The 26936-nt window shown below is 43.0% G+C and overlaps 1 protein-coding gene across 1 annotated transcript; it reads left to right on the top strand.

The window, feature by feature from the left end:
• The first annotated feature begins 276 nt into the window (after window positions 1-276).
• On the top strand, window positions 277-26936 carry LOC139552445 (protein mono-ADP-ribosyltransferase PARP15-like). Its single transcript, XM_071364198.1, has 6 exons — window positions 277-373; window positions 23871-24106; window positions 24264-24491; window positions 24955-25085; window positions 25413-25587; window positions 25763-26936. The coding sequence occupies exons 3-6, from the start codon at window positions 24320-24322 to the stop codon at window positions 26041-26043; spliced, it is 759 nt and encodes a 252-aa protein (XP_071220299.1). The 5' UTR covers window positions 277-373; window positions 23871-24106; window positions 24264-24319; the 3' UTR covers window positions 26044-26936.

Genomic DNA, 26936 nt, shown 5'->3' with positions numbered 1-26936 from the left:
ACTCTCTCCAAGAGCATGAACTAACATTCATTATTTTTGTTAATGGTTAAGCAGGTGAAAATATAATGCACATCGTTTCCATTCGCCATTTGTTTTAAACAACACGTTCTTAAGTTAAACACATTACTTGAGAAAAGCATAGGCTAAAAGGTTTATATACCCCACTGCCTACTCATATAAGGCGCGGTTATAGGATCAGTAGGTCCATTGTACACACGATTTCCTCGTCAACCGAGCCTGAAACGAAAGTGAAACAGTGGAAGCAGTGAAATAGGACAACACGTTTCATACCCAAACAGTCTTCGCATGAGAGGGGAGAAACGATGGGTCATCATCATCGGGGAAAAATCTGGAAGAGGCTTGCCCTCCGTTGGTGAGTAGTCTATATCAGTGGTTCCCAAACTTTTTATAGTCCTGTACCCCTTCAAACATCCAACCTCCAGCTGAGGACCCCCTCTAGCACCAGGGTCAGCGCACTCTCAAATGTTGTTTTTTGCCATTATGGTAAGCCTGCCACACGCACACTATATGATACATTTATTAAATATAAGAATAGGTGTGAGTTTTTGTCACAACCCCGGCTCGTGGGAAGTGACAAAGAGCACTTAAAGGACCAGGGAACAAATAATAATATAATAATAATCAATAATTTTGCCCTTTATTTAATAATCTTAAAACCTTATTTGTTCATCTAAAATTGTGAATAACTCACCACAGGTTAATGAGAAAGGATTCACATAACTCTGCAATGTTGGGTTGTATTGGAGAGAGTCTCAGTCTTAAATCATTTTCCGCTCACAGTCTGTGCCTGTATTTAGTTTTCATGCTAGTGAGGGCTGAGAATCCACTCTCACATAGGTACGTGTTTGCAAAGGGCATCAGTCTTAAAACCTTTTAGGGATAGGGGGCAGCATTTTCACTTTGGATGAATAGCGTGCCCAGAGTGAACTGCCTCCTACTCTGTCCCAGATGCTAATATATGCATATTATTATTACTATTGGATATAAAATACTCTGAAGTTTCTAAAACTGTTTGAATGATGTCTGTGAGTATAACAGAACTCATATGGCAGGCAAAAACCTGAGAAAGAATCCAAACAGGAAGTGAGAATTCTGAGGCTGGTCAATTTTCAACTCATCGCCTATTGAAATTCCAGTGGGATATGGATCTGTTTGCACTTCCTACGCCTTCCACTAGATGTCAACAGTCTGTAGAACGTTGAATGAAGCTTCTACTGTGATGTTGAGCCGGATGGGAGCTGTTTGAGTCAGTGGCCTGGCAGAGTGCCAGGTCCTGGTCACGCGCATTCCACATGATATCGCCTTGCGTTCCAATACTTCTATAGACACAAAGGAATTCTCCGGTTGGAACGTTATTGAATATTTATGATAACAACATCCTAAAGATTGATTCTCTACTTAGTTTGACAAGTTTATTCGACCTGTAATATAACTTTTTGAAGTTTTTGTCCGACATTCGCCTGGATCTGCGCGAGCGTTTGGATATGTGTACTAAACGTGCTAACGAAAGTAGCTACTTGGACATAAATAATGGACATTATCGAACAAAACAACAATTTATTGTGGAACTAGGATTCCCGGGAGTGCATTCTGATTAAGACCATCAAAGGTAAGGGAATATTTATGATGTAATTTCGTATTTCTGTTGACTCCAACATGGCGTAGAACTGTTATTTCTATCTGAGCGCCGTCTCAGATTATTGCATGGTGTGCTTTTTCCGTAAAGTGTTTTTGAAATCTGACACAGCGGTTGCATTAAGAACAAGTGTATCTTTAATTCTATGTAAAACATGTATCTTTCATCAAAGTTTATGATGAATATTTCTGTTATTTGATGTGGCTCTCTGCAATTTCTCCGGATATTTTGGAGGCATTTCTGAACATGGCGCCAATGTAAACTGAGATTTTTTTATATAAATATGCACATTATCGAACAAAACATACATGTATTGTGTAACATGATGTCCTATGAGTGTCATCTGAAGAAGATAATCAAAGGTTAGTGATTAATTTTATCTCTATTTCTGCTTTTTGTGACTGTGTGTTGGCTGTGTGTTCTTTGGACTTGGCGGTGATCTACCATAATCATATGTTGTGTTTTCGCTGTAAAACATTTTTTAAATCGGACACGATGAGTAGATTAACAAGATGTTTATCTTTCATTTGCTGTATTGGACTTGTTAATGTGCGAAAGTTACATATTTCTAAAAAATATTTGTGAATTTCCCGCGCTGCCTTTTCAGCAGAATGTTGTCAGGGGTTCCGCTAGCGGAACGTGTGTCCTAGAAAGGTTAACAGCACAAATTGCCAAGGCAGGATACTCTCTGCGCAGCCAAATCCAGAAATCTGGCAGTGGCTTCTGATTAAATTACATTTTCACAAAACTGCTTGTTGCAATTTCATGAGGCTCTCAGTTGTTTGTGTCATCCGTTTCAGGAAAGTACCTGCGTAATTACGCACCCAACTCACTCAGTTGCTTCGCTATATCACATTTGAGATTGTCCGTAAGCTTGAGTTCATTTGCACACAAAAAATCATACGGAAAGACCTGTGTGTTGTCCTTGTTAATGCAGACAGAGAAGAGCTCCAACTTCTTAATCATAGCCTCAATTTTGTCCCGCACATGGAATATAGTTGCAGAGAGTCCCTGAATCCTAGATTCAGATCATTCAGGCGAGAAAAAACATCACCCAGATAGGCCAGTCGTGTGAGAAACTCGTCATCATGCAAGAGGTCAGACAAGTGAAAGTTATGGTCAGTAAAGAAAACTTTATGAACATTTTTATTAAAATGTTAAGCTCGCCACTCAATTCCAAACAAACGTGTAAATACTTTGCCCCTTGATAACCACCGCAGTTCTGCATGTTGTAAAAGTGTTACATGGTAGCTGCCCATATCGTTGCATAGTGCAGAAAATAGACGAGAGTTCAGGGGCCTTGCTTTGACAAAGTTAACCATTTTCACTGTAGTGTCCAAAATGTCTTTCAAGCTGTCAGGCATTCCCTTCTCGGTGGATGCTGCAGTGTACCCAAGTGGCGTCGGGAGCAACTGCTTGCACGCGCGTTACCACTCCACTATGTTTCCCTGTCATGGCTTTTACACCATCAGTACAGATACCAACATGAGCAGCAGCTTCGTTTGGCTACATACGGACGGTTAATGGAATTCCCGTGAGAGAGTTAACGGTTAATGTGATTTGATGTTAATTATTTGACTAGGCTACCTGTATTTGACATTGTGTTGTTATTTCGCTGAACACTAGATTGTTTAATTTTATTTTGGCAGTGAAATGAGGCTACTCATGCGAGAGAAAAAACTCGCCCAAATGTATAGCCCCGTTGGAAAATATAAATGGACTGTTTGAAAATATGACGGGGAAAAAAGTAATAAATATATATATAACTTTTTTTTATATATATTTTTTCATGTGAATCACATTTTTATTTGGCGTACCCCCGACGGAATTGCGCGGGTACCCCAGTTTGGGAATACTTGGTCTATATGAATTGCTACATTTTAAAACACTAGCTTCAACTTTTGGCAGTGGTGGGAAAAATACCCAATTTTCATACTTGAAAAAAAGTAAAGATACGTTAATAGAAAATGACTGAAGTAAAAGTGAAAGTCACCCAGTAAAATTCTACTTGAGTAAAAGTCTGGTATTTGGTATTAAATTTGGTTTTAAATATACTTAAGTTTCAAAAGTAAAATAATAAATAATTTCAAATTCCTTATATTAAGTGAACCAAGTGGCACGATTTTCTTGTTTTTTTTAATTTATGGATAGCCAGGGACCCACTCCAGCACTCAGATATAAAGAATTTGTGTTTAGTGAGTCCTTCAGATCAGATGCAGTAGGGATGACCAGTTATTTTCTCTTTATGTGCGTGAATTAAACCATTTTCCTGTCCTGCTAAGCATTCAAATGTAACGAGTACTTTTGTGTGTCAGGGAAAATGTATGGAGTAGAAAGTACATTAATTTCTTTAGGAATGTAGTGGAGTAAAAGTAAAAGTTGTCAAAAATAAATAATAAATAGTAAAGTACAGATGCTCCAAAAAACTACTTATGTAGCACTTTAAAGTATTTCTGCTTAAGTACTTTACACCACTGAGTGTTGTATTGTTGACTTACTGTGAAATCAAATGTATGAACCTCTACTATCAACGGTGTTGAGGCCATTGCATTCCAGCAACAGCTGTCCCGATTCAACCAATCAGAGATAAATGTGCGCATTCGTTGCCGTGCCCAGATTTGTCATGTATTTGTCTCATACAGTTTGTCTAAAGATAAATAAGGATTGTTGTAACAGACTGCTATCTTTAGTTGTAAGCAGTGTTAAAGTAAAGTTTCCACATGAATGTCAACTAACATCATAATTAGGCCTACATGTACTCAGTGGTGTTGTAGTGCTATTCCTTTAGGTGCGGGAGCCAAACATTTTTAAATTATGTCATCATTTCTCAATCAACGTTTCTACCGACAGATGTAGCCCATTGAATATCATTATAGAATTTGGATAAAATGCATCCTCCTCTAAAATAATACCTAAAAGAAGAATACCTAAAATAATACATTTCACTGCACATATCCGGTGTATGTGACAATAAAAACATGTTATCTTACTTTAGCTCAAAGAAACAGGACCCTGTCTTTCAAAGATCATTCATAAAAATCCAAATAACTTCACAGATCTTCATTGTAAAGGGTGTAAACACTGTTTCCCATGCTTGTTCAATGAACCATGAACAATTAATGAACATGCACCTGTGGAACAGTCATTAAGACAGCTTACAGACGGTAGGCAAATAAGGTCACAGTTATGACAACTTAGGACACTTAGGACACTTTCTACTGACTCTGACAAACACCAAAAGAAAGATGCCCAGGGTCCCTGCTCATCTACGTGATCGTGCCTTAGGCATGCTGCAAGGAGGCATGAGGACTGCAGATGTGGCCAGGGCAATAAATTGCAATGTCCGTACTATGAGACGCCTAAGACAGCGCTACAGGGAGACAGGACAGACAGCTGATCATCCTCGCAGTGGCAGACCACATGTAAAAGCACCTGCACAGGATCGGTACATCCAAACATCACACCTGCGGGACAGGTACAGGATGGCAACAACAACTGCCCGAGTTACACCAGGAACGCACAATCCCTCCATCACTGCTCAGGCTGTCCGCAATAGGCTGAGAAGCTGGAATGAGGGCCAATAGGCCTGTTGTAAGGCAGGTCCTCACCAGACATCACCGGCAACAACGTCACCTATTGGCACAAACGCACCATGGCTGGACCATACAGGACTGGCAAAAAGTTTTCTTCACTAAGGAGTCACGGTTTTGTCTCACCAGGGGTGATGGTCAGATTCCCGTTTATCGTCGAAGGAATGAGCGTTACACCAAGGCCTGTACTCTGGAGCGGGATCGTTTTGGAGGTGGAGGGTCGTCAATGTCTGGGGCGGTGTGTCACACCATCATCGGACTGAGCTTGTTGTCATTGCAGGCAATCTCAATGCTGTGCGTTACAAGGAAGACATCCTCCTCCCTCATGTGGTACCCTTCCTGCAGGCTCATCCTGACATGACCCTCCAGCATGACAATACCACCAGCCATTCTGCTCATTCTGTGCGTGATTTCCTGCTAGACAGGAATGTCAGTGTTCTGCCATGGCCAGCGAAGAGCCCGGATCTCAATCCCATTGAGCATGTCTGGGACCTGTTGGATCGGAGGGTGAGGGCTAGGGCCATTCCCCCCAGAAATGTCCAGGAACTTGCAGGTGCCTTGGTGGAAGAGTGGGGTAACATCTCACAGCAAGAACTGGCTAATCTGGTGCAGTCCATGAGGAAGAGATGCACTGCAGTACTTAATGCAGCTGGTGGCCACACCAGATACTGACTGTTACTTATGATTTTCACCGCCTCTTTGTTCAGGGACACATTATTAAATTTCTGTTAGTCACATGTCTGTGGAACTTGTTCAGTTCATGTCTCAGTTGTTGAATCTTATGTTCATACAAATATTTACACATGTTAGGTTTGCTGAAAACAAACACAGTTGACAGTGAAAGGACGTTTATTTTTTTGCTGAGTTTATTTCAAAATAGTCCGTCATCACTGTCAATAGTGAAGTCTAATTTTTCACGTTTTCCGGAAAAATGTCCAAACTCCAAACTGCATGTCAATAATTTTATCTCAATCAGTTTCATGGGAATATGCACTAAGATCTTTTTGTATTACTGTTTCATGAGCGAATTAGAAACAATGATGTTACATACTATTAGCCTTGTATTTTGTTTCAATCAAAGCATAGGCTGTATCCTGCTTGGTGGCGTGAGCTGTTGAGTTTTGGCCTCAATGGAACAAGAAATATTGACATTTAGTTACACCTAGCATCCTAAAAGAAATGACTGAGGTGTTTATGGTGTAACAGTACAACCAATCCTAGAAAATGGAGGAGGCAGGTGGCAGCGGGAGGAGGTAGGGAACTGGTCTGTCTGCCCAATATAAAGGATCAAAACTGGCAGAGGAATAAAAATAGCATAAATAGGAAACTATACCAGTTTCAATTGAGGACCAGGATGTTGACAACTGTGCTATACAGATTGCTAAATAGTTGGGAAGAGAGTTTTGATGTAACAATTCCATGGTTAATGAGTTGATAAAAAAAACAATGCAAGATTCAAGAGTTTTCAGCTAAAATTATTATATAGAATTCTTGCCACTGTCACGACTTCCGCCGAAGTCGTCCCCTCTCCTTGTTCGAGCGGTGTTCGGCGGTCCATTGGTTGGGCGTTCCATTCCATTGGTTTTGTCTTGTCTTCCATCACACCTGGTTCCAATCCCATCAAATACATGTTGTGTATTTAACCCTCTGTTTCCCCTCATGTCCTTGTTGGTGATTGTTTGATTGTATGTTTGTGCAAGTTATGTGTTAGTGTGCGACGGGTTTTGTACCCACTTTGATTATTTTATATATTTAGTTTTATTAAATGACTCCATTTATACCAAGTTCGTTCTCCTGCGCCTGACTTCCCTGCCACCAACACGCACCCCTTACAGAATCACCGACCCTTCTATGGAGTCAGCAGGAGAAGCTATCCCGGCCATGGAGGTGGAGGAGCGCGTCCAGGAGCATGCAGTAATACTTTACCATCTTGGTGTCCCCATGGACCGCGTTGTCCAGACATTGGACCGCTGGGAGATGACAGGGAGTTCTTCCAGCGCCTCCACCAGCACAACTGGGGTCTCCCCTGAGCGCCCCTTTCCCGCCTGAACCCAGTGGGATCCGTCTCTCCTTGCCACAGGAGTACGACGGGAGTGCTGCCAACTGCCAGGGGTTCCTCCTTCAATTAAACCTCAATCTGGCCACGGTCCGCCCAGCTCCATCGGACCGTGAGAGGGTGTCCGCCCTCGTCTCGTCTCTCACCGGGAAAGCCCTGGAGTGGGCCAACGCCGTATGGAGAGAGGGAGATGCGGCATTGGACCAGTTTGAGGAGTTCACCCTCCGTTTCCGGGCAGTCTTCAACCACCCACCTGAGGGTAGAGCGGCGGGAGAGCGCCTCTACCATCTGGAACAACAGGGCCCTGATCAATCATTACCGTTGCAGTCTACGCGAGGACGTCCGTTGGGAGCTGGCCTGCAGAGACACCACCCTCTCGTTTGACCAACTGGTGGACCTGTCCATCCGGCTGGACAACTTGCTGGCTACTCGCGGACGTTCAGATCGGGGTCTGGTGGTTCCATCCTCCCGCACCCCCTCTCCAATACCCATAGAGCTGGGATGGGTGGTGCGCAGGGAGACCGGAGGGGGTTCCCGCTCGTGCACTATCTATGGCCGCAGAGGCCACACTGCCGGTCGGTGCCGGGTGGGTTCCTCTGGGAATCGAGCCAACAGGCAGGGCGACGTGGCGTCACCCCAGGTGAGCTGGCACCATCCTCACCCAGAGTCCTCTGTTGCACATATGTTTGTGTCTGTCACTTTTCCTGAGGTTTCCCCCCATTCCCAGCATAAGGCGCTCGCCGATTCAGACGCGGCTGGGAATTTCATTGATAAAGCTTTAGCCCATAGTTTAGGGATCCCCATTTTTCCCGTTCACGCCTTAGATAGTCGACCATTAGGGTCAGGGTTGATTAGGGAGGTCACCGCTCCTTTGGGCATGGTGACGCGGGGGGTCATACGGAGAAAATTTGTCTCTTCCTTATTGACTCCCCTGCGATTCCCGTGGTGCTGGGCCTACCATGGTTAGATTGGCATAAACCCACTGTTTCTTGGCCACAGAGGGCTCTCACGGGGTGGTCGCGAGAGTGCTCAGGTAGGTGTTTAGGGGTTTCCGTTGGTGCTACTACGGTGGAGAGTCCAGACCAGGTCTTCACCGTGCGCATTCCCTCTGAATATGCCGATTTGGCTCTCGCCTTCTCTAAAAAGAAGGCGATTCAATTACCACCTCATCGACGGGGTGATTGTGCGATAGATCTCCTGGTAGACGCTGCACTTCCCAGGAGTCACGTGTATCCACTCTCACAGGCGGAGACGGAGGCTATGGAAACATATGTCTCCGAATCCCTGCGTCAGGGGTACATTCGGTCCTCCACTTCACCCGTCTCCTCGAGTTTATTTTTTGTGAAGGAGGGAGGTCTGCGTCCATGTATTGACTACCGGGGTCTAAATCAGATCACGGTGAGGTATAGTTACCCGCTACCGCTCATAGCCACAGCGATTGAGCCAATGCACGGGGCGAGCTTCTTCACTAAACTGGATCTCAGGAGCGCTTACAACCTGGTGCGTAGCCGAGAGGGAGACGAGTGGAAGACGGCTTTCAGAACCACCTCTGGGCACTATGAGTACCCCGTAATGCCGTACGGGTTGATGAATGCGCCATCAGTCTTCCAAGCTTTTGTAGACGAGATTTTCAGGGACCTGCACGGGCAGGGTGTAGTGGTGTATATTGATGACATTTTGATATACTCCGCTACACGCGCCGAGCATGTGTCCCTGGTGCGCAGAGTGCTTGTTCTTCTGTTGGAGCATGACCTGTACGTCAAGGCTGAGAAATGCCTGTTCTTCCAACAGTCCGTCTCCTTCCTAGGGTATCGCATTTCCACGTCAGGGGTGGAGATGGAGAGTGACCGCATTGCAGCCGTGCGTAATTGGCCAACTCCCACCACGGTAAAGGAGGTGCAGCGATTAGGGTTTGTCAACTACTACCGGAGGTTTATCCGAGGTTTTGGTCAGGTAGTGGCTCCCATTACTTCACTGCTGAAGGGGGCCCGGTGAGCTTGCTGAGGCGGACAGGGCTTTTAGTCACCTGAGGGCTTTGTTTACCTCGGCTCCCGTGCTGGCCCATTCGGATCCCTCTTTGGCGTTCATAGTGGAGGTGGACGCGTCCGAGGCTGGGATAGGAGCTGTGCTCTCTCAGCGCTTGGGTACGCCACCGAAGCTCTGCCCTTGTGCCTTCTTCTCGAAGAAGCTCAGCCCGGCGGAGCGAAACTATGACGTGGGGGACCGGGAGTTGTTGGCTGTCGTCAAGGCCTTGAAGGCGTGGAGACATTGTCTTGAGGGAGCTAGACACCCTTTTCTCATCTGGACTGACCACCACAATCTGGAGTACATCCTGGCGGCGAGGAGACTGAACCCTCGCCAGACAAGGTGGGCCATGTTTTTCACCCGTTTTGTGTTTACCCTTTCTTACAGACCAGGCTCCCAGAACGTTAAGGCAGACGCATTGTCCCGGCTGTATGACACAGAGGAGCGGCCCATGGATCCCACTCCCTTACTCCCCGCCTCTTGCTTGGTGGCGCCGGTAGTGTGGGAGCTGGATGCGGGCATTGAGCGGGCGTCACGTGCAGAGCCCGCTCCCCCTCAGTGTCCAGCTGAGCGTCTGTACGTTCCGTCTGCTGTCCGCGACCGGCTGATCTATTGGGCCCACACGTCATCCTGGGATCGGCTGGATGGTGTGCTGTCTTAGTGGGAAGTACTGGTGGCCCACTTTGGCTAAGGATGTGAGGGTTTATGTTTCCTCCTGCTCGGTGTGCACCCAGTGTAAGGCTGGAGAACAGGTAGTTTGCCCCCATGGATGCGTTGGGCAGACCCCACCACCTTCTGGAGAGCCTTGCGGTTGAGGGTGGTGCAGATGCTGTACCAGGCAGTGATACAGCCCGACAGGATACTCTCAATTGTGCATCTGTAAAAGTTTGTGAGGGCTTTAGGTGACAAGCCAAATTTCTTCAGCCTCCTGAGGTTGAAGAGGTGCTGTTGCGCATTCTTCACTACACTGTCTTTTTGGGTGGACCATTTCAGATCGTCAGTGATGTGTACGCCGAGGAACTTGAAGTTTTCCACCTTCTGCACTGCGGTCCCGTGAATGTGGATAGGGGCGTGCTCCCTCTGCTGTTTTCTGAAGTCCACGATCAGCTCGATCAGCTCCTTTGTTTTGTTGAAGTTGAGTGAGAGGTTATTTCCTGGCACCACTCTCCCATTGTTGGTAACTATATTAAATTGGGGTCAGGCCGAAAACATTCAACATTTATGGCAATTAATTGTCCTGGGATATAGACATTGGGTTGTTATTTTACCTGAAATGCACAAGGTCCTCTACTCCAACAATTAATCCGCAGATAAAAGGGTAAACCGAGTTTGTTTCTAGTAATGTCTCCTCCTTCAGGCTTCTTCTTTTTCTGACTTGATATGGCGTTTGGCAACCAACTTTTAGGTACATTACCACTACTAACTGGACTGGAGTGTGGACCTCAGTTCATCTTTCAATCACCCAAGTGGGTATCTGCTCCTAAAAACCAATGAGGAGATGGCATGTGGCTATATGCTCCTAAAAACCAATGAGGAGATTGGAGAGGCGGGACTTGCAGCACATCAAGCATCACAAGTAGAACCAAGTTCTATTTTAGCGCCTGGCTACAGAGACGGTCATTGATCCGCAAGCAGTGTGGGTGCAATGATTGAATAACATGTATGTGTAAATTTATTTTGCAATGCTTGTGCATGCGATGCGAGCGGTGTGGTCAGCATGTAAGAGTTGTTTCGGGTTGGGCCGTTCCGAGCTTATGGTTTCCGCAACGGTTACATGCATACAATAATGCGATTATCATAGATAATCAGATTAATATAACAGTTTGAATAAAACGTTTACATGCTTTGCAAGAAGAACGATTACCCGAATTATCCTGTTTACATCTGAAATCAGGCGACTTGATGGCACTCTGATAAATGCAGAAAATCGTATTTGATTCTGAGTTCAGACATATAAAGTTTGTATGTGAAACTACTTCTAAGACGCATACATTCAGTTGTTCCGATCTCACTTCATTCGGGCTAAAGAGGGTGGCTCGCTCGGCTGCTGCTAGCACATGCACAGATCAAATACACAGCAGGAAAGCAGATGAAGCTGTTTACATGTCCTAATAATTCAAAAGATTGCAACAAAAAAGAAAGGTGTTTTAATCGTTGTATGCTTACTTCGATGTTGATCTTAAGCCTTTTTAAGATAAGCAGAGTAAGGTGTTTACATGACTATTACATAATCTGCCTACTGCCATCATTTTGATATCGAAGTATTACTGTGCATGTAAACGTACTGTTATTGTAATTTATGTTTGAGACGAACGCATGACCGTGGCTGTGTGAAAGGCTCGCCTGTATCTATCACAGAACTAGGATGAGATTCACTTTCTATGATCTCTCTCCGTCTCTCTGCTCTGATAGACATGAGCCTGCAACTCTCATATCCTCCGGCGTTGCTCTTCATTTTTTATTTCCTTATGGAATCATAGCCGCACGAAGGGTTCTGGAGGAGCTGCAGCACCCCTGATCAATTGAAATACATTTGCCAAAGTCATATAATTACTGCTGTCTGTTCAGAAATAAATTAAATAATTCAGAATAGCCTACTACACCATGAGAAGGTTAGCCACAGAGGATCAATAGATTATTTATTTAAAAAATAGCCCAGCTGTGGAGTGTAGTCCAATAACAAGGCATAGCCTACAGTCGGGAACGCGCAGGAAATCTGTCAGTGAAATAACAGGATCATGTATAAACAGGCCTTTCGCCATGTTTCAAATACAGTAACGGTAAAATACAGGTTGCAAAGCAAATGGCTTCTGCTGAAAGAGTAGACTTTAATCTGTCTGCAGTAGGCTACTAAATATTTCATAGACTTCCAAATATTGTGTTTTTTATGGCAATCACCAGCGAGTATATTTTTTGTAGCAGTTTACTTACCAATACAAACCGATCCAGGCACTGGGACCACACTCAATGAGCTGTACGGGGCCATGAGCAACCAGAAGAATGATCACGCAGAAGTGACGCTCCTAGCTGCCAGGGCCTTTAATGCAGGAAAACATATATTTGTTTTACCTCATTTCTACAAGCATGTCACATGTGCAACCAGAGGGAAAAAAACTAGACCACCTTTACTGCACACACAGCTTTCCCTCGCCCTGGCAAATCTGATCATATTTCTATCCTCCTGATTCTTTCTTACAAGCAAAAACTCAAGCAGAAAGTACCAGTGACTCGCTCAATACGGAACTGGTCAGATGACGCGGATGCTATGCTTTGCTATCACAGACTGGAAAATGTTCGGGGTTCATCCGATGGCATTGAGGAGTATACCACATCAGCCACCGGCTGAATCCCGCTATGCCCTCCGACGAACCATCAAACAAGCAAAGCGTCAATACAGGACTATGACTGAATCCTACTAAACCGGCTCTGATGCTCGTCGGATGTGGCAGGGCTTGCAAACAATTACAGATTACAAAAGGAAACGCAGCTGCAAGCTGCCCAGTGACGCGAGCCTACCAGGCGAGCTAAATGCCTTTTATGCTTGCTTTGATGCAAGCAACACTGAACCATGCATGAGAGCACCAGGGCCAGACGGATTACCAGGATGCACATTCAAAGCATGCGCTGACCAACTGGCAAGTGTCTTCATTGACATTTTCGACCTCTCCCTGACCGAGTCTGTAATACCTACATGTTTCAAGCAGCCTACCATAGTCCCTGGGCCCAAGAATGCAAAGGTAATCTGCCTAAATGGCTACCGCCCCGTAGCACGCACGTCTGTAGCCATGAAGTGCTTTGAAAGGCTGGTCATGGCTCACATCAACACCATCATCCCAGAAACCCTAAACCCACTACAATTCACATACCTCCCCAAGAGAACCACAGATGACGCAATCTCTATTGCACTCCACACTGCCCTTTCCCACGTGGACAAAAGGAACACCTACGTGAGAATGTTGTTGGCTGACTACAGCTCATTGTTCAACACCATAGTGCCCTCAAAGCTCATTAATAAGCTAAGGACCTTGGGACTAAACACCTCCCTCTGCAACTGGATCCTGGACTTCCTGACCGGCCGCCCCCAAGTGGTAAGGGTAGGTAACAACACATCTGCCACGCTGATCCTCAACACTAGGGCCCCTTAGGGGTGCGTGCTTAGTCCCCTCCTGTACTCTCTGTTCATCCACGACTGCGTGGCCATACACGACTTCAACACCATCATTAAGTTTGTCAACGACACAACGACAACAATGTGACAGCTAATAGGGAGGAGGTCAGAGACAACAACCTCTCCCTCGAGCAAGACAAAATAATTGATCATGAACTTTTTACAATTATTTTTTATAGTATTTTAGTTTATTTTCTTGCAAATCTTTTCTTATTATTTTTTTATTCAGCATTATTGGTTTAAGGGTTGTATGTAAGGTCTGTCCCTGTTGTATTCAGCACATGTGACAAATACAATTACATTTCATTTCATAATTACCAGCTGGCTAGATGGTAATTATATTCATCTAACTAGCCAGCTAGTTGAACATGCAAAAAAACAACCTTGAAATCTTAAATCCAATTGCTAGCTAGCTATTTAGCTATTATTTCATCGTGGCTAGCTAGCTAGCCAACTTAGCATGTGTCGCTATAACGTACCATGAGGTTTGATCAGTTTGCTAATCGATTAGCATTCGCACCACAGTGGCTATTTTCGGGAGCTAGCTAGTTAAAGGATTATTATCAGGTCATGCATGGATTAGCACATCAGCAATCAACATTAACAGCAAAATGCAGCTGGCCAGCTCACCTATTTGGTTTAACATTACTTCATCCCGCAATGAGCCATCTGTAAACAATGGCTCATTGCGGGACAAAGCAGGCTAAATCAGTACCTGTATGCGTCTGTCTAGCTAGCTGAATAGCTAGCAATGAAAACAACTTTTGATACAGCTGAGACAATAATGTATGTACGTGCAGCTATCTTGGCATTTTAACTGTAGACTTTTATGTATGGATTATGATGGATTATGATGATTTGGCATGATGTATGGATTATGATGATTTCACGGCAGACTGAAACAATTTCAAAATAATCTTTCCCACTTCGACCAGTCCAGACTGCTTTACCACAGAAGACAGAGCTGTGTTGATACCAGCAGCTGTATTCAGGACAACACTGGTATTGAAATCTGTATCTGCACTTTGCATGTAGTCCATGATGAAAATATTTGTAAATCCAATGGATCTTTGAAATATCTGCAGTAGCAGAGAGCAGGATGTGCCATTTGACAGAGAAGCCTTGAGTGACAGAATGGGCTGTCTTTCTCGTGAATGTCTAAGTCTAAGCCCTCATTAGCTCAACCAATCATGGCTAAGCAAGATTCTGTATTTTCGCTGTGTCTAAACAGCTTTGTGATTTCACATTATATTTATATTTACAGGTTACATACAAGTTTGTTATTAAGGCACATGAAAGTTCACATGTTCAAGAAGGCATTTCTGCCCCCCCCCGCCCCAATTTTTTTTGTTGTTGATGAAAACAAAATATTTTTTTAACTTTCAAATGCTTCTCCTGTGAAGTAGTGATTTCAGTCATACGACCAGCTTTCTGTAATGGGTCACATTTGTATTTGTACTCTTCCTGTTCCAGCAAAATTAAGGCAGTTACTCAATTTAAAAAACATTACAATACATTTCCAGGTGCGACAAAACTAGGGCATGTAGGACCTTCCTTGTTTATAGATAGCGTTGTTAAGAAGGAAGAACAGTGCTTTATTATGGACAGACCTCTCCCATTCTTAGCTACTTCTGCATCACCATGTTTTGACCATGACAGTTTACAATCCAGGGTTACTCCAAGCAGTTTAGTCTGCTCAACTTGCTCAATTTCCACATTATTCGTTACAAGATTTAGTTGAGGTTTAGGGTTTAGTGAATGATTTGTCCAAAACACAATGATTTTGGTTTAGGACTGTTCTGAAACTGATTGCAGCTCTTTGTTAAATGTTGCAGTGATTTCACTTGCTGTGGTAGCTGATATGTATAGTGTTGAGTTATCAGCATACATAGACACACAGGCTTTACTCAGAGCCATTGGCAGGTCATTATTAAAGATTTTAAAAAGTAAGGGGCCTAGACAGCTGCCCTGGGGAATGCTTGACTCTGGATTATGTTGGAGAGGCTTCCATTAAATCAAATCAAATCAAATTGTATTGGTCACATACACATGGTTAACAGATGTTAATGTGAGTGTAGCGAAATGGTTGTGCTTCTAGTTCCGACAGTGCAGTAATATCTAACAAGTAATCTAACAATTTCACAACTACCTTATACACACACAAGTGTAAAGGGATGAATAAGAATATGTACATATAAATATATGGATGAGCGATGGCTGTGCGGCATAGGCAAGATGCAGTAGATGGTACAGAGTACAGTATTGTAACGGTAGTCCTCCTCCTCTTCAACCGAAGAGGAGGAGTAGTGATTGAACCAAGGCGCAGCGGGTTGTGATGACATATTTATTTACAGAAAAGACGAAAACACGAACTTGACTATAAACTAACAAAACAACAAAACGGAGTAGACAAACCTGGACATGCGAACTTACATAAAACGCAGAACTCACGAACAGGAAAATGACTACACAAAAGACCGAACTTACAAACAAACCGAACAGTCCCGTATGGTGCGACAAACACTGACACAGGAGACAACCACCCACAACGAACACTGTGAAACAACCTACCTAAATATGACTCTCAATTAGAGGAACGCCAAACACCTGCCTCTAATTGAGAGCCATACCAGGCAACCCTTAAACCAACATAGAAACAGACAACATAGAATGCCCACCCAAACTCACGTCCTGACCAAAAAACACATACAAAACAAGAGAAAACAGGTCAGGAACGTGACAAGTATATACATATGAGATGAGTAATGTAGGGTATGTAATCATTATATAAAGTGCCATTGTTTAAAGTGACTAGTGATACATTTACTACATCCAATAATTCATTATTAAAGTGGCTAGAGATTTGAGTCTGTATGTTGGCAGCAGCCACTCAATGTTAGTGATGGCTGTTTAACAGTCCAATGGCCTGGAGATAGAAGCTGTTTTTCAGTCTCTCGGTCCCTGCTTTGATGCACCTGTACTGACCTCACCTTCTGAATGATAGCGGGGTAGAACAGGCAGTGGCTCGGGTGGTTGTTGTCCTTGATGATCTCTTGGCCTTCCTGTGACATCGGGTGATGTAGGTGTCACTGGTGATGCGTTGTGCAGACCGCATTAAAGAATAGCCTCTGTGTTCTGTTAGACAGGTAAATCTTTATCCACAATATAGCAGGGGATATGAAGCCATAACATACCCATTTCTAGCAGCAGATTATGATCGATAATGTCAGAAGCTGCACTGAAGTCTAACAAAACAGCTCCCACAATCTTATATTATCAATGTCTAAGCCAATAATCAGTCATTTGTGTAAGTGTCGTAAATGTTGAATGCCCTTCCCTATAAGCGTGCTGAAAATCTGTTGTTCATTTGTATACTGTGAAATAGCTTTGTATCTGGTCAAACACCATTTAAAAAAAAACGTTTACTAAGGGTTGGTAACAGGCTGATTTGGTTGGCTGTTTGAGCCAGTAAAGGGTGCTTTGCTATTATTGGGTAGCGGAATTACTTTCGCTTCCCTCCAGGCCTGAGGGCACACACATTCACGTAGGCATAGATTGAAGAGATGGCAAATAGGAGTGGCAATATTATCCGTTCTCATCCTCAGTAATTTTCCATCCAAGTCGTCAGACCCAGGTGGCTTGTCATTCTTTATAGACAACAATAATTTTTTCACCTCTTCCACACTCACTTTACGGAATTCACATCATTGGGTGAGTCAGTGGAACTGGAAAGCATTTTTAGGACAATCATTTCCTCCTCATTTTGTAGCCTACAATATGTGTTTCCACACACCTAGCCTAGGCTATTGATGGATTCAAGACAAAGTTGTTTTAATTGAAATCAGTTTATCAGTGTCAAAGTAGCCTGTTGTTTAGATCATTTGTGCGGTATTAGGTATTAAAAATCTTCTGCCAAAGTCTCCAGTCTTGTATAATGACGTAGAATTGCATTCATTTGCATTTATAAAAGGCTAACTTTTTCCTGGACGCTAGGCTACAATTTTTTTTCTCCCATATGTGCCACTTCCGTAAGTGCCTCTACTGCGCAATGCCACTATGCAAATGTGATGAACGCATGCAATGCTTTATTATAAAGGTGATTTCTTTCAATTTTTTTCATGCGTGGTGGTGACTCAGAGTTCCCTTGGTCACCAACCTTTCGTGCTCACTTTTTGTTCCGGCACCTTCTGATTTACAAATTAAGCACTGCAGTCTACACTAGGACGGGGCAAGTTCATAGTGTGGAGTTTATAATGCGTCATGCATGAGCCCCAAGTCCATAACCACTGTTTTGAGGACAGCCTGTGGCTGCTCTTTTTATGTCAGATTTGGCTGGCTCAGAGTGAGTGCAGAGCGTGTTGGAACAGGAAATAGCTAGCCACCAAGCACAATCCCAATACTCGCCCTACTTCTGCCACTTGTTGCTGCAGTTCGGCAGCGCACTCAGCGAGTTGGTTACCTCTAGGCTGCTATACATATTTATTTGTATTGTCATTCTATCGTTTTCCATGGAATTTTTGTTGTAATTAAATATAATTTTGAATTTATCCAAATGAATTTTCCAGAAAATATTTTTACCAGCTCCATACATTCTTATAATGAAATAAAGTGAGGGAGCGCTGCTCCCAAGCATTTTGGCAGCACTATAACTCTGCATTTACAGAGCGCTCAGGACCTCAGACTGGGGTGAAGGTTCACCTTCCAACAGGACAACAACCCTAAACACACAGCCAAGCTTGTAGCGTCATACTCAAGAAGACTCGAGGCTGTCATAACTGCCAAAGGTGCTTCAACAAAGTACTGAGTAAACTCTCTGAATACTTATATAAATGTAATATTTCAGTTTTACATTTTTAATAAATTAGCAAACATTTCTAAACTGTTTTTGCTTCGTCATTATGAGGTATTGTGTGTAGATGGATGAGAGAGAAAAAACTATTGAATCAATTTTTGAATAAGGTTGTAACCTTACAAACTGTATATACATACATACATACATACATACATACACACTACATGACCAAAAGTATGTGGACATCTGCTCGTCGAACATCCCATTACCAAATCATGGGCATTAATATAGAGTTGATGCCCCCTTTGCTGCTAGAACAGCCTCCAATCTTCTCGGAAGGCTTTCCACTAGATGTTGGAACATTGCTGCAGGGACTTGCTTCCATTCAGCCACAAAAGCATTAGTGAGGTCGGTCACTGATGTTGGGCGATTAGGCCTGGCTCGCTGTTGGCGTTCCAATTCATCCCAAAAGTGTCCGATGGGGCTGAGGTCAGGGCTCTGTGCAGGCCAGTCATGTTGTTCCACACCGATCTCGACAAACCATTTCTGTATGGACCTCGCTTTGTGCACTGGGGCATTGTCATGCTGAAACAGGAAAGGGCCTTCACCAAACTGGAAGCACAGAATCATCTAGAATGTTATTGTATGCTGTAGCGTTAAGATCTCCCATCACTGGAACTAAGGGGCCTAGCCCGAACAATGAAAAACAGCCCCAGACTGCTATTCCTCATCCACCAAACTTTACAGTTGGCACTATGCATTGGGGCAGATAGCGTTCTCCTGGCATCCACCAAAATCAGATTTGTCCGTTGGACTGCCAGATGGAGAAGCATGATACATCACTCCAGAGAACGCATTGCCACTGCTCAAGAGTCCAACGGCGGTGAGCTTTACACTTGTCGTTTCTGGGCTATTGTCACACGGGACTAGGTGGGTGAAGGAATCAGACGCAGAGAGTTCCAATTGCGAAAAGTGCTCCTTTACTATAGCACACAAAAAATGAATAAGCCCAAACATACAGGGCGCAGCGAACAACTTGAATAACCCAAAACACACGGTGCCAAGTAATTCGAAAAATAAATACACCTCTACCTAAAACACACACACGTAACATAAAGACAATCCCGCACAAAACAAGGGCGGGTCTACCTACTACACATAGGGAAGCTCATTAACCGAAAACAGAAACACAGGTGAAACTAATAAGACAAAACAAACAGACAAACGAAAAAGGGATCGGTGGCGGCTAGTAGGACGGTGACGACGACCGCCGAGCACCGCCCGAACAGGCAGGGGAGCCAACTTCGGCGGAAGTCGTGACAGCTATCATTAAATGTGAAGACTGTATATTATCAAATCAATTCTCTATGTGTAATTTAATTCCGCGATTAAACTAATCATGTAACTTTAATTAACTAGGAAGTTGGGGCACCAGGGAAAATTTTTGTTTATAGTGTCAATTTCCCGAATATAACTCTTCAGATATTTACATGTCTTATCACAACAGTTGCTTATTATTTAATTGTTATTACCTCATCAGTTCTCATTACTGAACTTCGCAAACCCTTGGATATCTGCACGAACCCTAGCATAAATTCTGAATCAGCAATATACAAATTGGTTTCATTATTTATTTACTAACTAACTAATCAAGTCACAGAAATACATGAAAACACACACAATTAGTTCATACATGGGGTATTACATGATACAAACAAAAAGTCCCTAGCGGACGAAACTGATATGACGGCTTGGTAGACAAAGTAAAGGGGGTGTGGACCACTCAAGAGCAGCAAACTCAAAGCTGATAACTACACTCTTGGAAATTGCTAATACCTTACATGAACGACCGCTCATTTGAAAATAATTTGCAATTTACATATTTACGAGTGTATGTCTTCCCTCTCTCTGTGGTCGCCGGTCCGTCTGCTGGAGAGAGTCGACAGAAAGTCTCTGGTTGTGTCAATAAGAGATCAAAGTCGTAGGTTGTTAGATGGATACTTCAGAGTACCATTTGGAAATCTTCTTAGAATCGGATGCGTTTACCAGACTAAAGTATTTAAACAGCTGCAGTCTAAATAATAATTCTTTAGTTTGTAGATTTCGGGAATGATCTCCACGTTCTCTGGTCTTGTCCTTTGGTAGAGCTGTAGATTAAACCACTTCACACACCAGCGTCATCCGGCATGTTTTGGTCTTGGAAATGCAACCATTTGCAACCTTAGCTTACACTGTGGTTTGCGTGGTCTGGTGTGAATTGCATCAAGGGGGCTTTTCTACTTGGGTTGAAAAGGGACCATCTCATCATGTTTGTGCCCACCTGGGTGTGGCTACTGACTGTGCATCAGTTACCATAAAACAACCAATTCTCATTTAGAAGACTAAATCACATTGTTATCCTTTCAAACGTATTCTTATAGGGCCTCCCGGGTGGCGCAGTGGTCTAGGGCACCAGAGACTCTGGGTTCGCGCCCAGGCTCTGTCGCAGCCGGCCGCGACCGGGAGGTCCGTGGGGCGACGCACAATTGGCCTAACGTCGTCCGGGTTAGGGAGGGTTTGGCCGGTAGGGATATCCTTGTCTCATCGCGCACTAGTGACTCCTGTGGCGGGCCGGGCGCAGTGCACGCTAACCAGGTCGCCAGGTGCACGGTGTTTCCTCCGACACATTGGTGCGGCTGGCTTCCGGGTTGGATGCGCGCTGTGTTAAGAAGCAGTGCGGCTTGGTTGGGTTGTGTTTCGGAGGACGCATGGTTTTCGACCTTCGTCTCTCCCGAGCCCGTATGGGAGTTGTAGCAATAAGACAAGATAGTAACTACTAACAATTGGATACCACGAAATTGGGGAGAAAAGGGGGTAAAATTACAAATGAAAAAATTCAACAAAAGAAAATGTATTCTTATACTTATTCATCCATCTTATACAACATTTAGAAGTCAACCTGACAGCTGGGAAATGTACACTTTAAGAGATATAGTTATGTGTGTTTCCTGTCCTTCATGAGATCACCAAATGAAACACACTCGACATGACTGTCCCTTAAGTGTCCACAGACCATTCTCAAAAATATAAATATTGTTTAATCCTCCCATTTTGGGGATTAGGAGTTTCTAAAGAGGATCTCTCTCTCCATACTCCATGGCAGTGAAGAGAGAGAGTGTTTCTAGCAGAAATGTATGACCGCTGTAAAACCAGATGTGGGAGAGAGAGTGACAGAGGGGGGGGGCACGATATACACCCCAAAAGGGCCACGTCGTGACACACTACTCCAGCCGATGCTTGGCATTGCTCATCGCTGCACGGCCATGGAAACCCATTTCATTAATCTCCAGACCAACAGTTATTGTGCTGACATTGCTTCCATAGGCAATTTGGAACTCGGTAGTGAGTGTTGTAAAATAGGACAGACAATTTTTACGCGCTACGTGCTTCAGCTCTCGGCGCTCCTGTTTTGTGAGCTTGTGTGGGCTATCACTTCGAAGCTGAGCCATTGTTGCTCCTAGACGTTTCCACTTCACAATAACAGCACTTACAGTTGGAGGAAGTTTATATACAGTACCAGTCAAAAGTTTGGACACATCTACTCATTCAAGGGTTTTAATACATTTTTACTATTTTCTACATTGTAACCAAAAAAGTGTGAAACAAATCAAAACATATTTTAGGTTTTAGATTCTTCAAAGTAGCCACCCGTCGCCTTGATGACAGTTTTGCACACTTTTGACATTCTCTCAACCAGCTTCACCTGGAATGATTTTCCAACAGTCTTGGAGGAGTTCCCACATATGCTGAGCACTTGTTGGCTGCTTTTCCTTCACTCTGCGGTCCAACTCATCCCAAAACATCTCAAAATCAAATCAAATCAATTGGGTTGAGGTCAGGTGATTGTGGAGGCCAGTCCATCTGATGCAGCACTCCATCACTCTCCTTCTTGGTCAAATAGCCCTTACACAACCTGGAGGTATGTTTTGGGTCATTGTCCATTTGAAAAGCAAATGATAGTCCCACTAAGCGCAAACTAGATGGGATGGCGTATCGCTGCAGAATGCTGTGGTAGCTATGCTGGTAAAGTGTGCCTTGAATTCTAAATACATCACTGACAGTGTCACCAGCAAAGCACCCCCACACCATTACACCTCGTCCTACATGCCGTTCACCTACTCTGCGTCTCATAAAGACACGGCGGTTGGGACCAAAAATCTCAAATTTGGACTCATCAGGCCAAAGGACAGATTTCCTCCAGTTTAATGTCCATTCCATTTATTATTGGTGTCCTTTAGTAGTGGTTTCTTTGCAGCAATTCGACCATGAAGGCCTGATTCACGCAGTCTACTCTGAACAGTTTATGTTGAGATGTGTCTGTTTCTTGAACTCTGTGAATCATTTATTTGGGCTGCAATATCTGAGGCTGGTAACTCTAATGAACATTTCCTCTGCAGCAGAGGTAACTCTGGGTCTTCCTTTCCTGTGGCGGTCCACATGAGAGCAGGTTTCAACATAGCACTTTTTGCAACTGCACTTGAAGAAACTTTCAGAGTTCTTGAAATTTTCCGGATTGACTGACCTTCATGTCTTAAAGTAAGGATGGACTGTCCTTTCTCTTTGCTTATTTGAGCTGTTCCTGCCATAATATGGACTTGGTCTTTTACCAAATATGGCTATCTTCTGTACCACCCCTACACAACTGATTGGCTCAAACGTATTAAGAAGGAAAGAAATTCCACAAATTAACTTTTAACAAGGCACACCTGTTAATTGATATGCATTCCACTTGACTACCTCATGAAGCGGGTTGAGAGAAAGCCAAGAGTGTGCAAAGCTGCCATCAAGGCAACGGGTGGCTATTTGAAGAATCTCAAATCTAAAATATATTTTGATTTGTTTAACACTTTTTTGGTTACTACATGATTCCATATGTGTTATTTCATAGTTTTGACATCTTTGCTATTATTTTACAGTGTTGAAAATAGTTTGATGTATCCAAACTTTTGACTGGTACTGTATATTTATATATTTAGCTGAAATTCTCATGATTTTACTGTCTTTTTGGACCAAAAACAAAAATCCAAGCATGCAGCTGTCCAAATTCTTCAAGATTTTACTTTTGGCTTAACAGAGTTTAACTGTAGGCTAAATTAGTGCTGTCTAGGCTCGACAGGCTAGTCAGGGCTTCAAACTGATGGATAATACATTACTTGTATGGCTCATATTAAAGAGCATACTTGTAAAGTTGCCCGTTGGTTAATAACTATTTGACATTTAGATGTTGTTTGTTTTACAGCTTTGTGCTACAAGCAATGAATTGTTAGGTAACATCCTTCCTTGCTTCTGTGGTGATTAGACAGAACAGATCAGACTTGTTGATGCATTCCCTTGACCTAATATTATTATATTGAATGTTTTGCCTAATACATTTCATAATAATCCTTATTGGCGTATCATTAGACAGCATTGCAAAATGCAGCCTTATCAGGCCATATCTCCTTGTAAATTTGTCGTAGGCAGAAATGTGCCAGTGAAGTCAGAGAAAGGTGAAATTATGAATGAGGTTATTGGATATGAATATCTAGTGTGTTTAATCCCAGATGTGTCAAGTGAAGCACAGGAAGCTCCCAACTCTGAGAGTTTGCCTGGAGAGGGAGGTGGAGCTGAGGTGTCTCCTCAGAGCTCTGCTGTTGTGCTGGAGAGAGTTCCTGAGAACATGTCGAGAGACTTGCTGATGTTGCTGGTGGAGACCATCTCTGGCCTGGAGGAAGACAACTTCTCCCTGGAGGTCATCAGTGAGACAAACAGAGCTGTTGTGACCCCAATGATCCCAATGGTAGGTCACTATTTCAAATTATCGATTTTTTAAACGACAAAAAATAAACAATGAATTTCACTTCTGAAGTATTATAAAACAGATCTCACATGAAGGGATTATAATTTCAAAAACTGTTGTGCGTGATATTAAGGATATGATTGCTGTCTGTCTTTAGATGTGGAGCTGTTCTTTACTGAGAGCAAGCGCAACAATAGTTTCCAGAAGCAGGGTATGATTGGTCGGTTGCTAGAGAGGTTCCAGAGTGTGAGAGTGGAGAACCTGACCTCCAACATACCTGAAGATATGCTGGAGCTCTACTTTGAGAAGTGGGCTGGCCCAGCAAAGGACATCACTGTCTTTCATGAGGAACAGGCAGCCATTGTCACCTTCCATGCACCAGAAGGTAATACCTGCTGTTTGAATTAGCTGTTTTATTAATAAGCAGTATTTGGTATGTCAGGATCCATGCAATTATCTTGTATTTTCCATAATTCAGTTTTCTGTTTTATTTTAAATAGTTTGGGATTTTTCTGTTTTTGACTCTCAATATTACAATGATTCATAGAGAAGCAATGAAAATGGATGTTCTGAGTGCAGGTCAATGCTTACCTCACATCAGAAGACCATTTTTGAGGGAAAAAAAACATTTTGATTTTTAAGTGTAATTCACTTTGATTTGCGCATCTAGCAAGAGGAATGTGTCGGTCTGGCGATGTTTCTGCGGTTAGGAACTGCATATATCATGGAACTGCATATATCATCAATATGTGTTTAAAGTTGTGAATGATTGAGTATTTTTATTGACAATACTTATTGTGTAATGAATTGACCACTAAATGCCAAACTCTCTACTGTGTTTTGTACAGACAATACATCGGTGTCTCTGCCTGCACTTTGGGATGAAATGAAGTGTTCCCTCTTAATGCTGGTCCCACTAACTCCAGGTTCCAAGGGATACAACGACGTGGAGAAGAAATTTCGGAAGACTTTGCTCAGAGTATGTTTGTGAAAATGTATACATGAATTTCATTTGCATTCCACAATAGACTGATTTTCTATGGTGACGTTATATGAAAGCCTCACATTTTGCGACTTTGATGTTAGAAATCCTTCAACTATCATTTTAATTGTGTTTGCTGCTACATTAAAGGCAGCAAAGATTTGTGGATTTTTTTTAAAGAATGGAACTGTAATTTCTCAAACCAGTGAAATGTGTTATCCTTATTCTTTTGCTGTTTGTTAAATATTTAGGTAGGTGGGATTGTACTTCAGTAATAGATAAATCACTGTTGATTTCTACATGTGTATTGTTTGCTATTTGAAGATTGAACGAGTCCAGAACGATTCACTGTGGAAGAGCTACCAGATAAGAAAGAACCTCCTGGAGGAGAAGAACAAGCACACAAACAACGAGAAACTGCTCTTCCATGGCACCAGTTCCAACTCCATCACCCAGATCAACAGCCATGGCTTCAATCGCAGCTACGCTGGAACACATGGTATGAGAATGGTCTCATGGAAACATGTCTGATGACCAATATTATTTACTGTTATGTTGAGACCTCTTCCTAAGGGAGGAGGAGCTTGATGTTGAGACGTAAATCAATCTGATCAACTCGGTATCATTGTTGTAACATTTTTTAAACCCTTTAAGTACAACATATTTTCGTCCAGGTGCTGCAATTGGCAATGGGTCATACTTTGCTGTGGACTCCAGTTATTCAGCAAATGTTTACTCTAAAGCTGATGCACAGGGGATCAAGTGCATGTACCTGGCCAGGGTTCTTGTTGGAGACTACACTCGGGGACAAGAAGGCTTGATCGTTCCTCCTGCCAAACCTTCAGGGAAGGATGACGATTTGTACGACAGCGTCACAGACAACACCTCCAATCCAACCATGTTTGTGATCTTCAGTGATGTGCAGGCTTATCCAGAGTACCTCATCACATTCTAGTAAATCATATTTAACTGTACCTTCATTAATATATCAATACTTCACAACAAATTCCATATGTCTGTGTGAAGGGTTTTAATGGTATGTGGGTTAGTTGTTATAGCCATGTCTGAGGAAAGACATCCTTAGAGTAACTACTATTTATAGACATAAATGTTATTGCTTAGGGCCTGGGCCCGGTTGGATAAAACATCTAAAGTTAGTTTTCTCCTTATCTCTTCCCTTACATTTTACTTAACTTGAAGTCAGTTGCACAACTATTTTAAGGCAAATTTCCCCCTTAAATTAAGTGAAAGGTTAAGGGTGCCCATGAGGTCCCTTAAGTGCACCATTCAGTATCGATATCAATGTAAACATTATTTGTGGAGGTGAATATTGCTTTCCTCTGCTCTGGTTTCAAAAGTAAAACCTCCACCACCAGCTAGCTAGGTAGATAGCTAGCTAAACAATGGAAGCTTCACAATCCATGGCTACAAAGCTAGCTGACTAACAAGCTAACTACTCAGTAAGTTAGCTTGACATATTAGAAAGTAATAGAAACAAGTTGAGAAAAAAAGTATGTTTTATTATCTTCTGAATCAATTTGTTTCTCCGGTATTGAATGTAAAAGTTCTATTCTACGATCTCCCAACATAAGTGCTATCTGTTTGACATGATATTTAGTCAGGGAATCAGGTCGTCTCCATGGTAACTAGAGACTCTTTCTGCCATACATGCCTTCAAACTACTATAAAACCCTTAAATTATGCCCTTACCTTAAGAAATGTTTGAGGGGCTCTGTCCAAGTTATTCCTTAAGGTAAACCCTTAACCCCTAGAGTCGATGTCCGTGCCCCAGAAGTCTAAAAAGCATAATAAAAAAATACCCATAAAAATGAGTACGTTTAAGCTAAA

This window comes from Salvelinus alpinus, chromosome 24, assembly GCF_045679555.1.
Source record: "Salvelinus alpinus chromosome 24, SLU_Salpinus.1, whole genome shotgun sequence".
NCBI lineage: Eukaryota > Metazoa > Chordata > Actinopteri > Salmoniformes > Salmonidae > Salvelinus > Salvelinus alpinus.
Note: the sequence above shows the minus strand (reverse complement) of the source record. Positions and strands in the feature narration are given on the sequence as shown.

Coding starts and splice junctions, on each gene's coding strand:
- LOC139552445 (XM_071364198.1), top strand. CDS start 24,320: ATGATTGGTCGGTTGCTAGAGAGGTTCCAGAGTGTGAGAGTGGAGAAC. Junction 24,492..24,954: donor CACCTTCCATGCACCAGAAG/GTAATACCTGCT, acceptor TGTTTTGTACAG/ACAATACATCGGTGTCTCTG. Junction 25,588..25,762: donor CAGCTACGCTGGAACACATG/GTATGAGAATGG, acceptor ATTTTCGTCCAG/GTGCTGCAATTGGCAATGGG.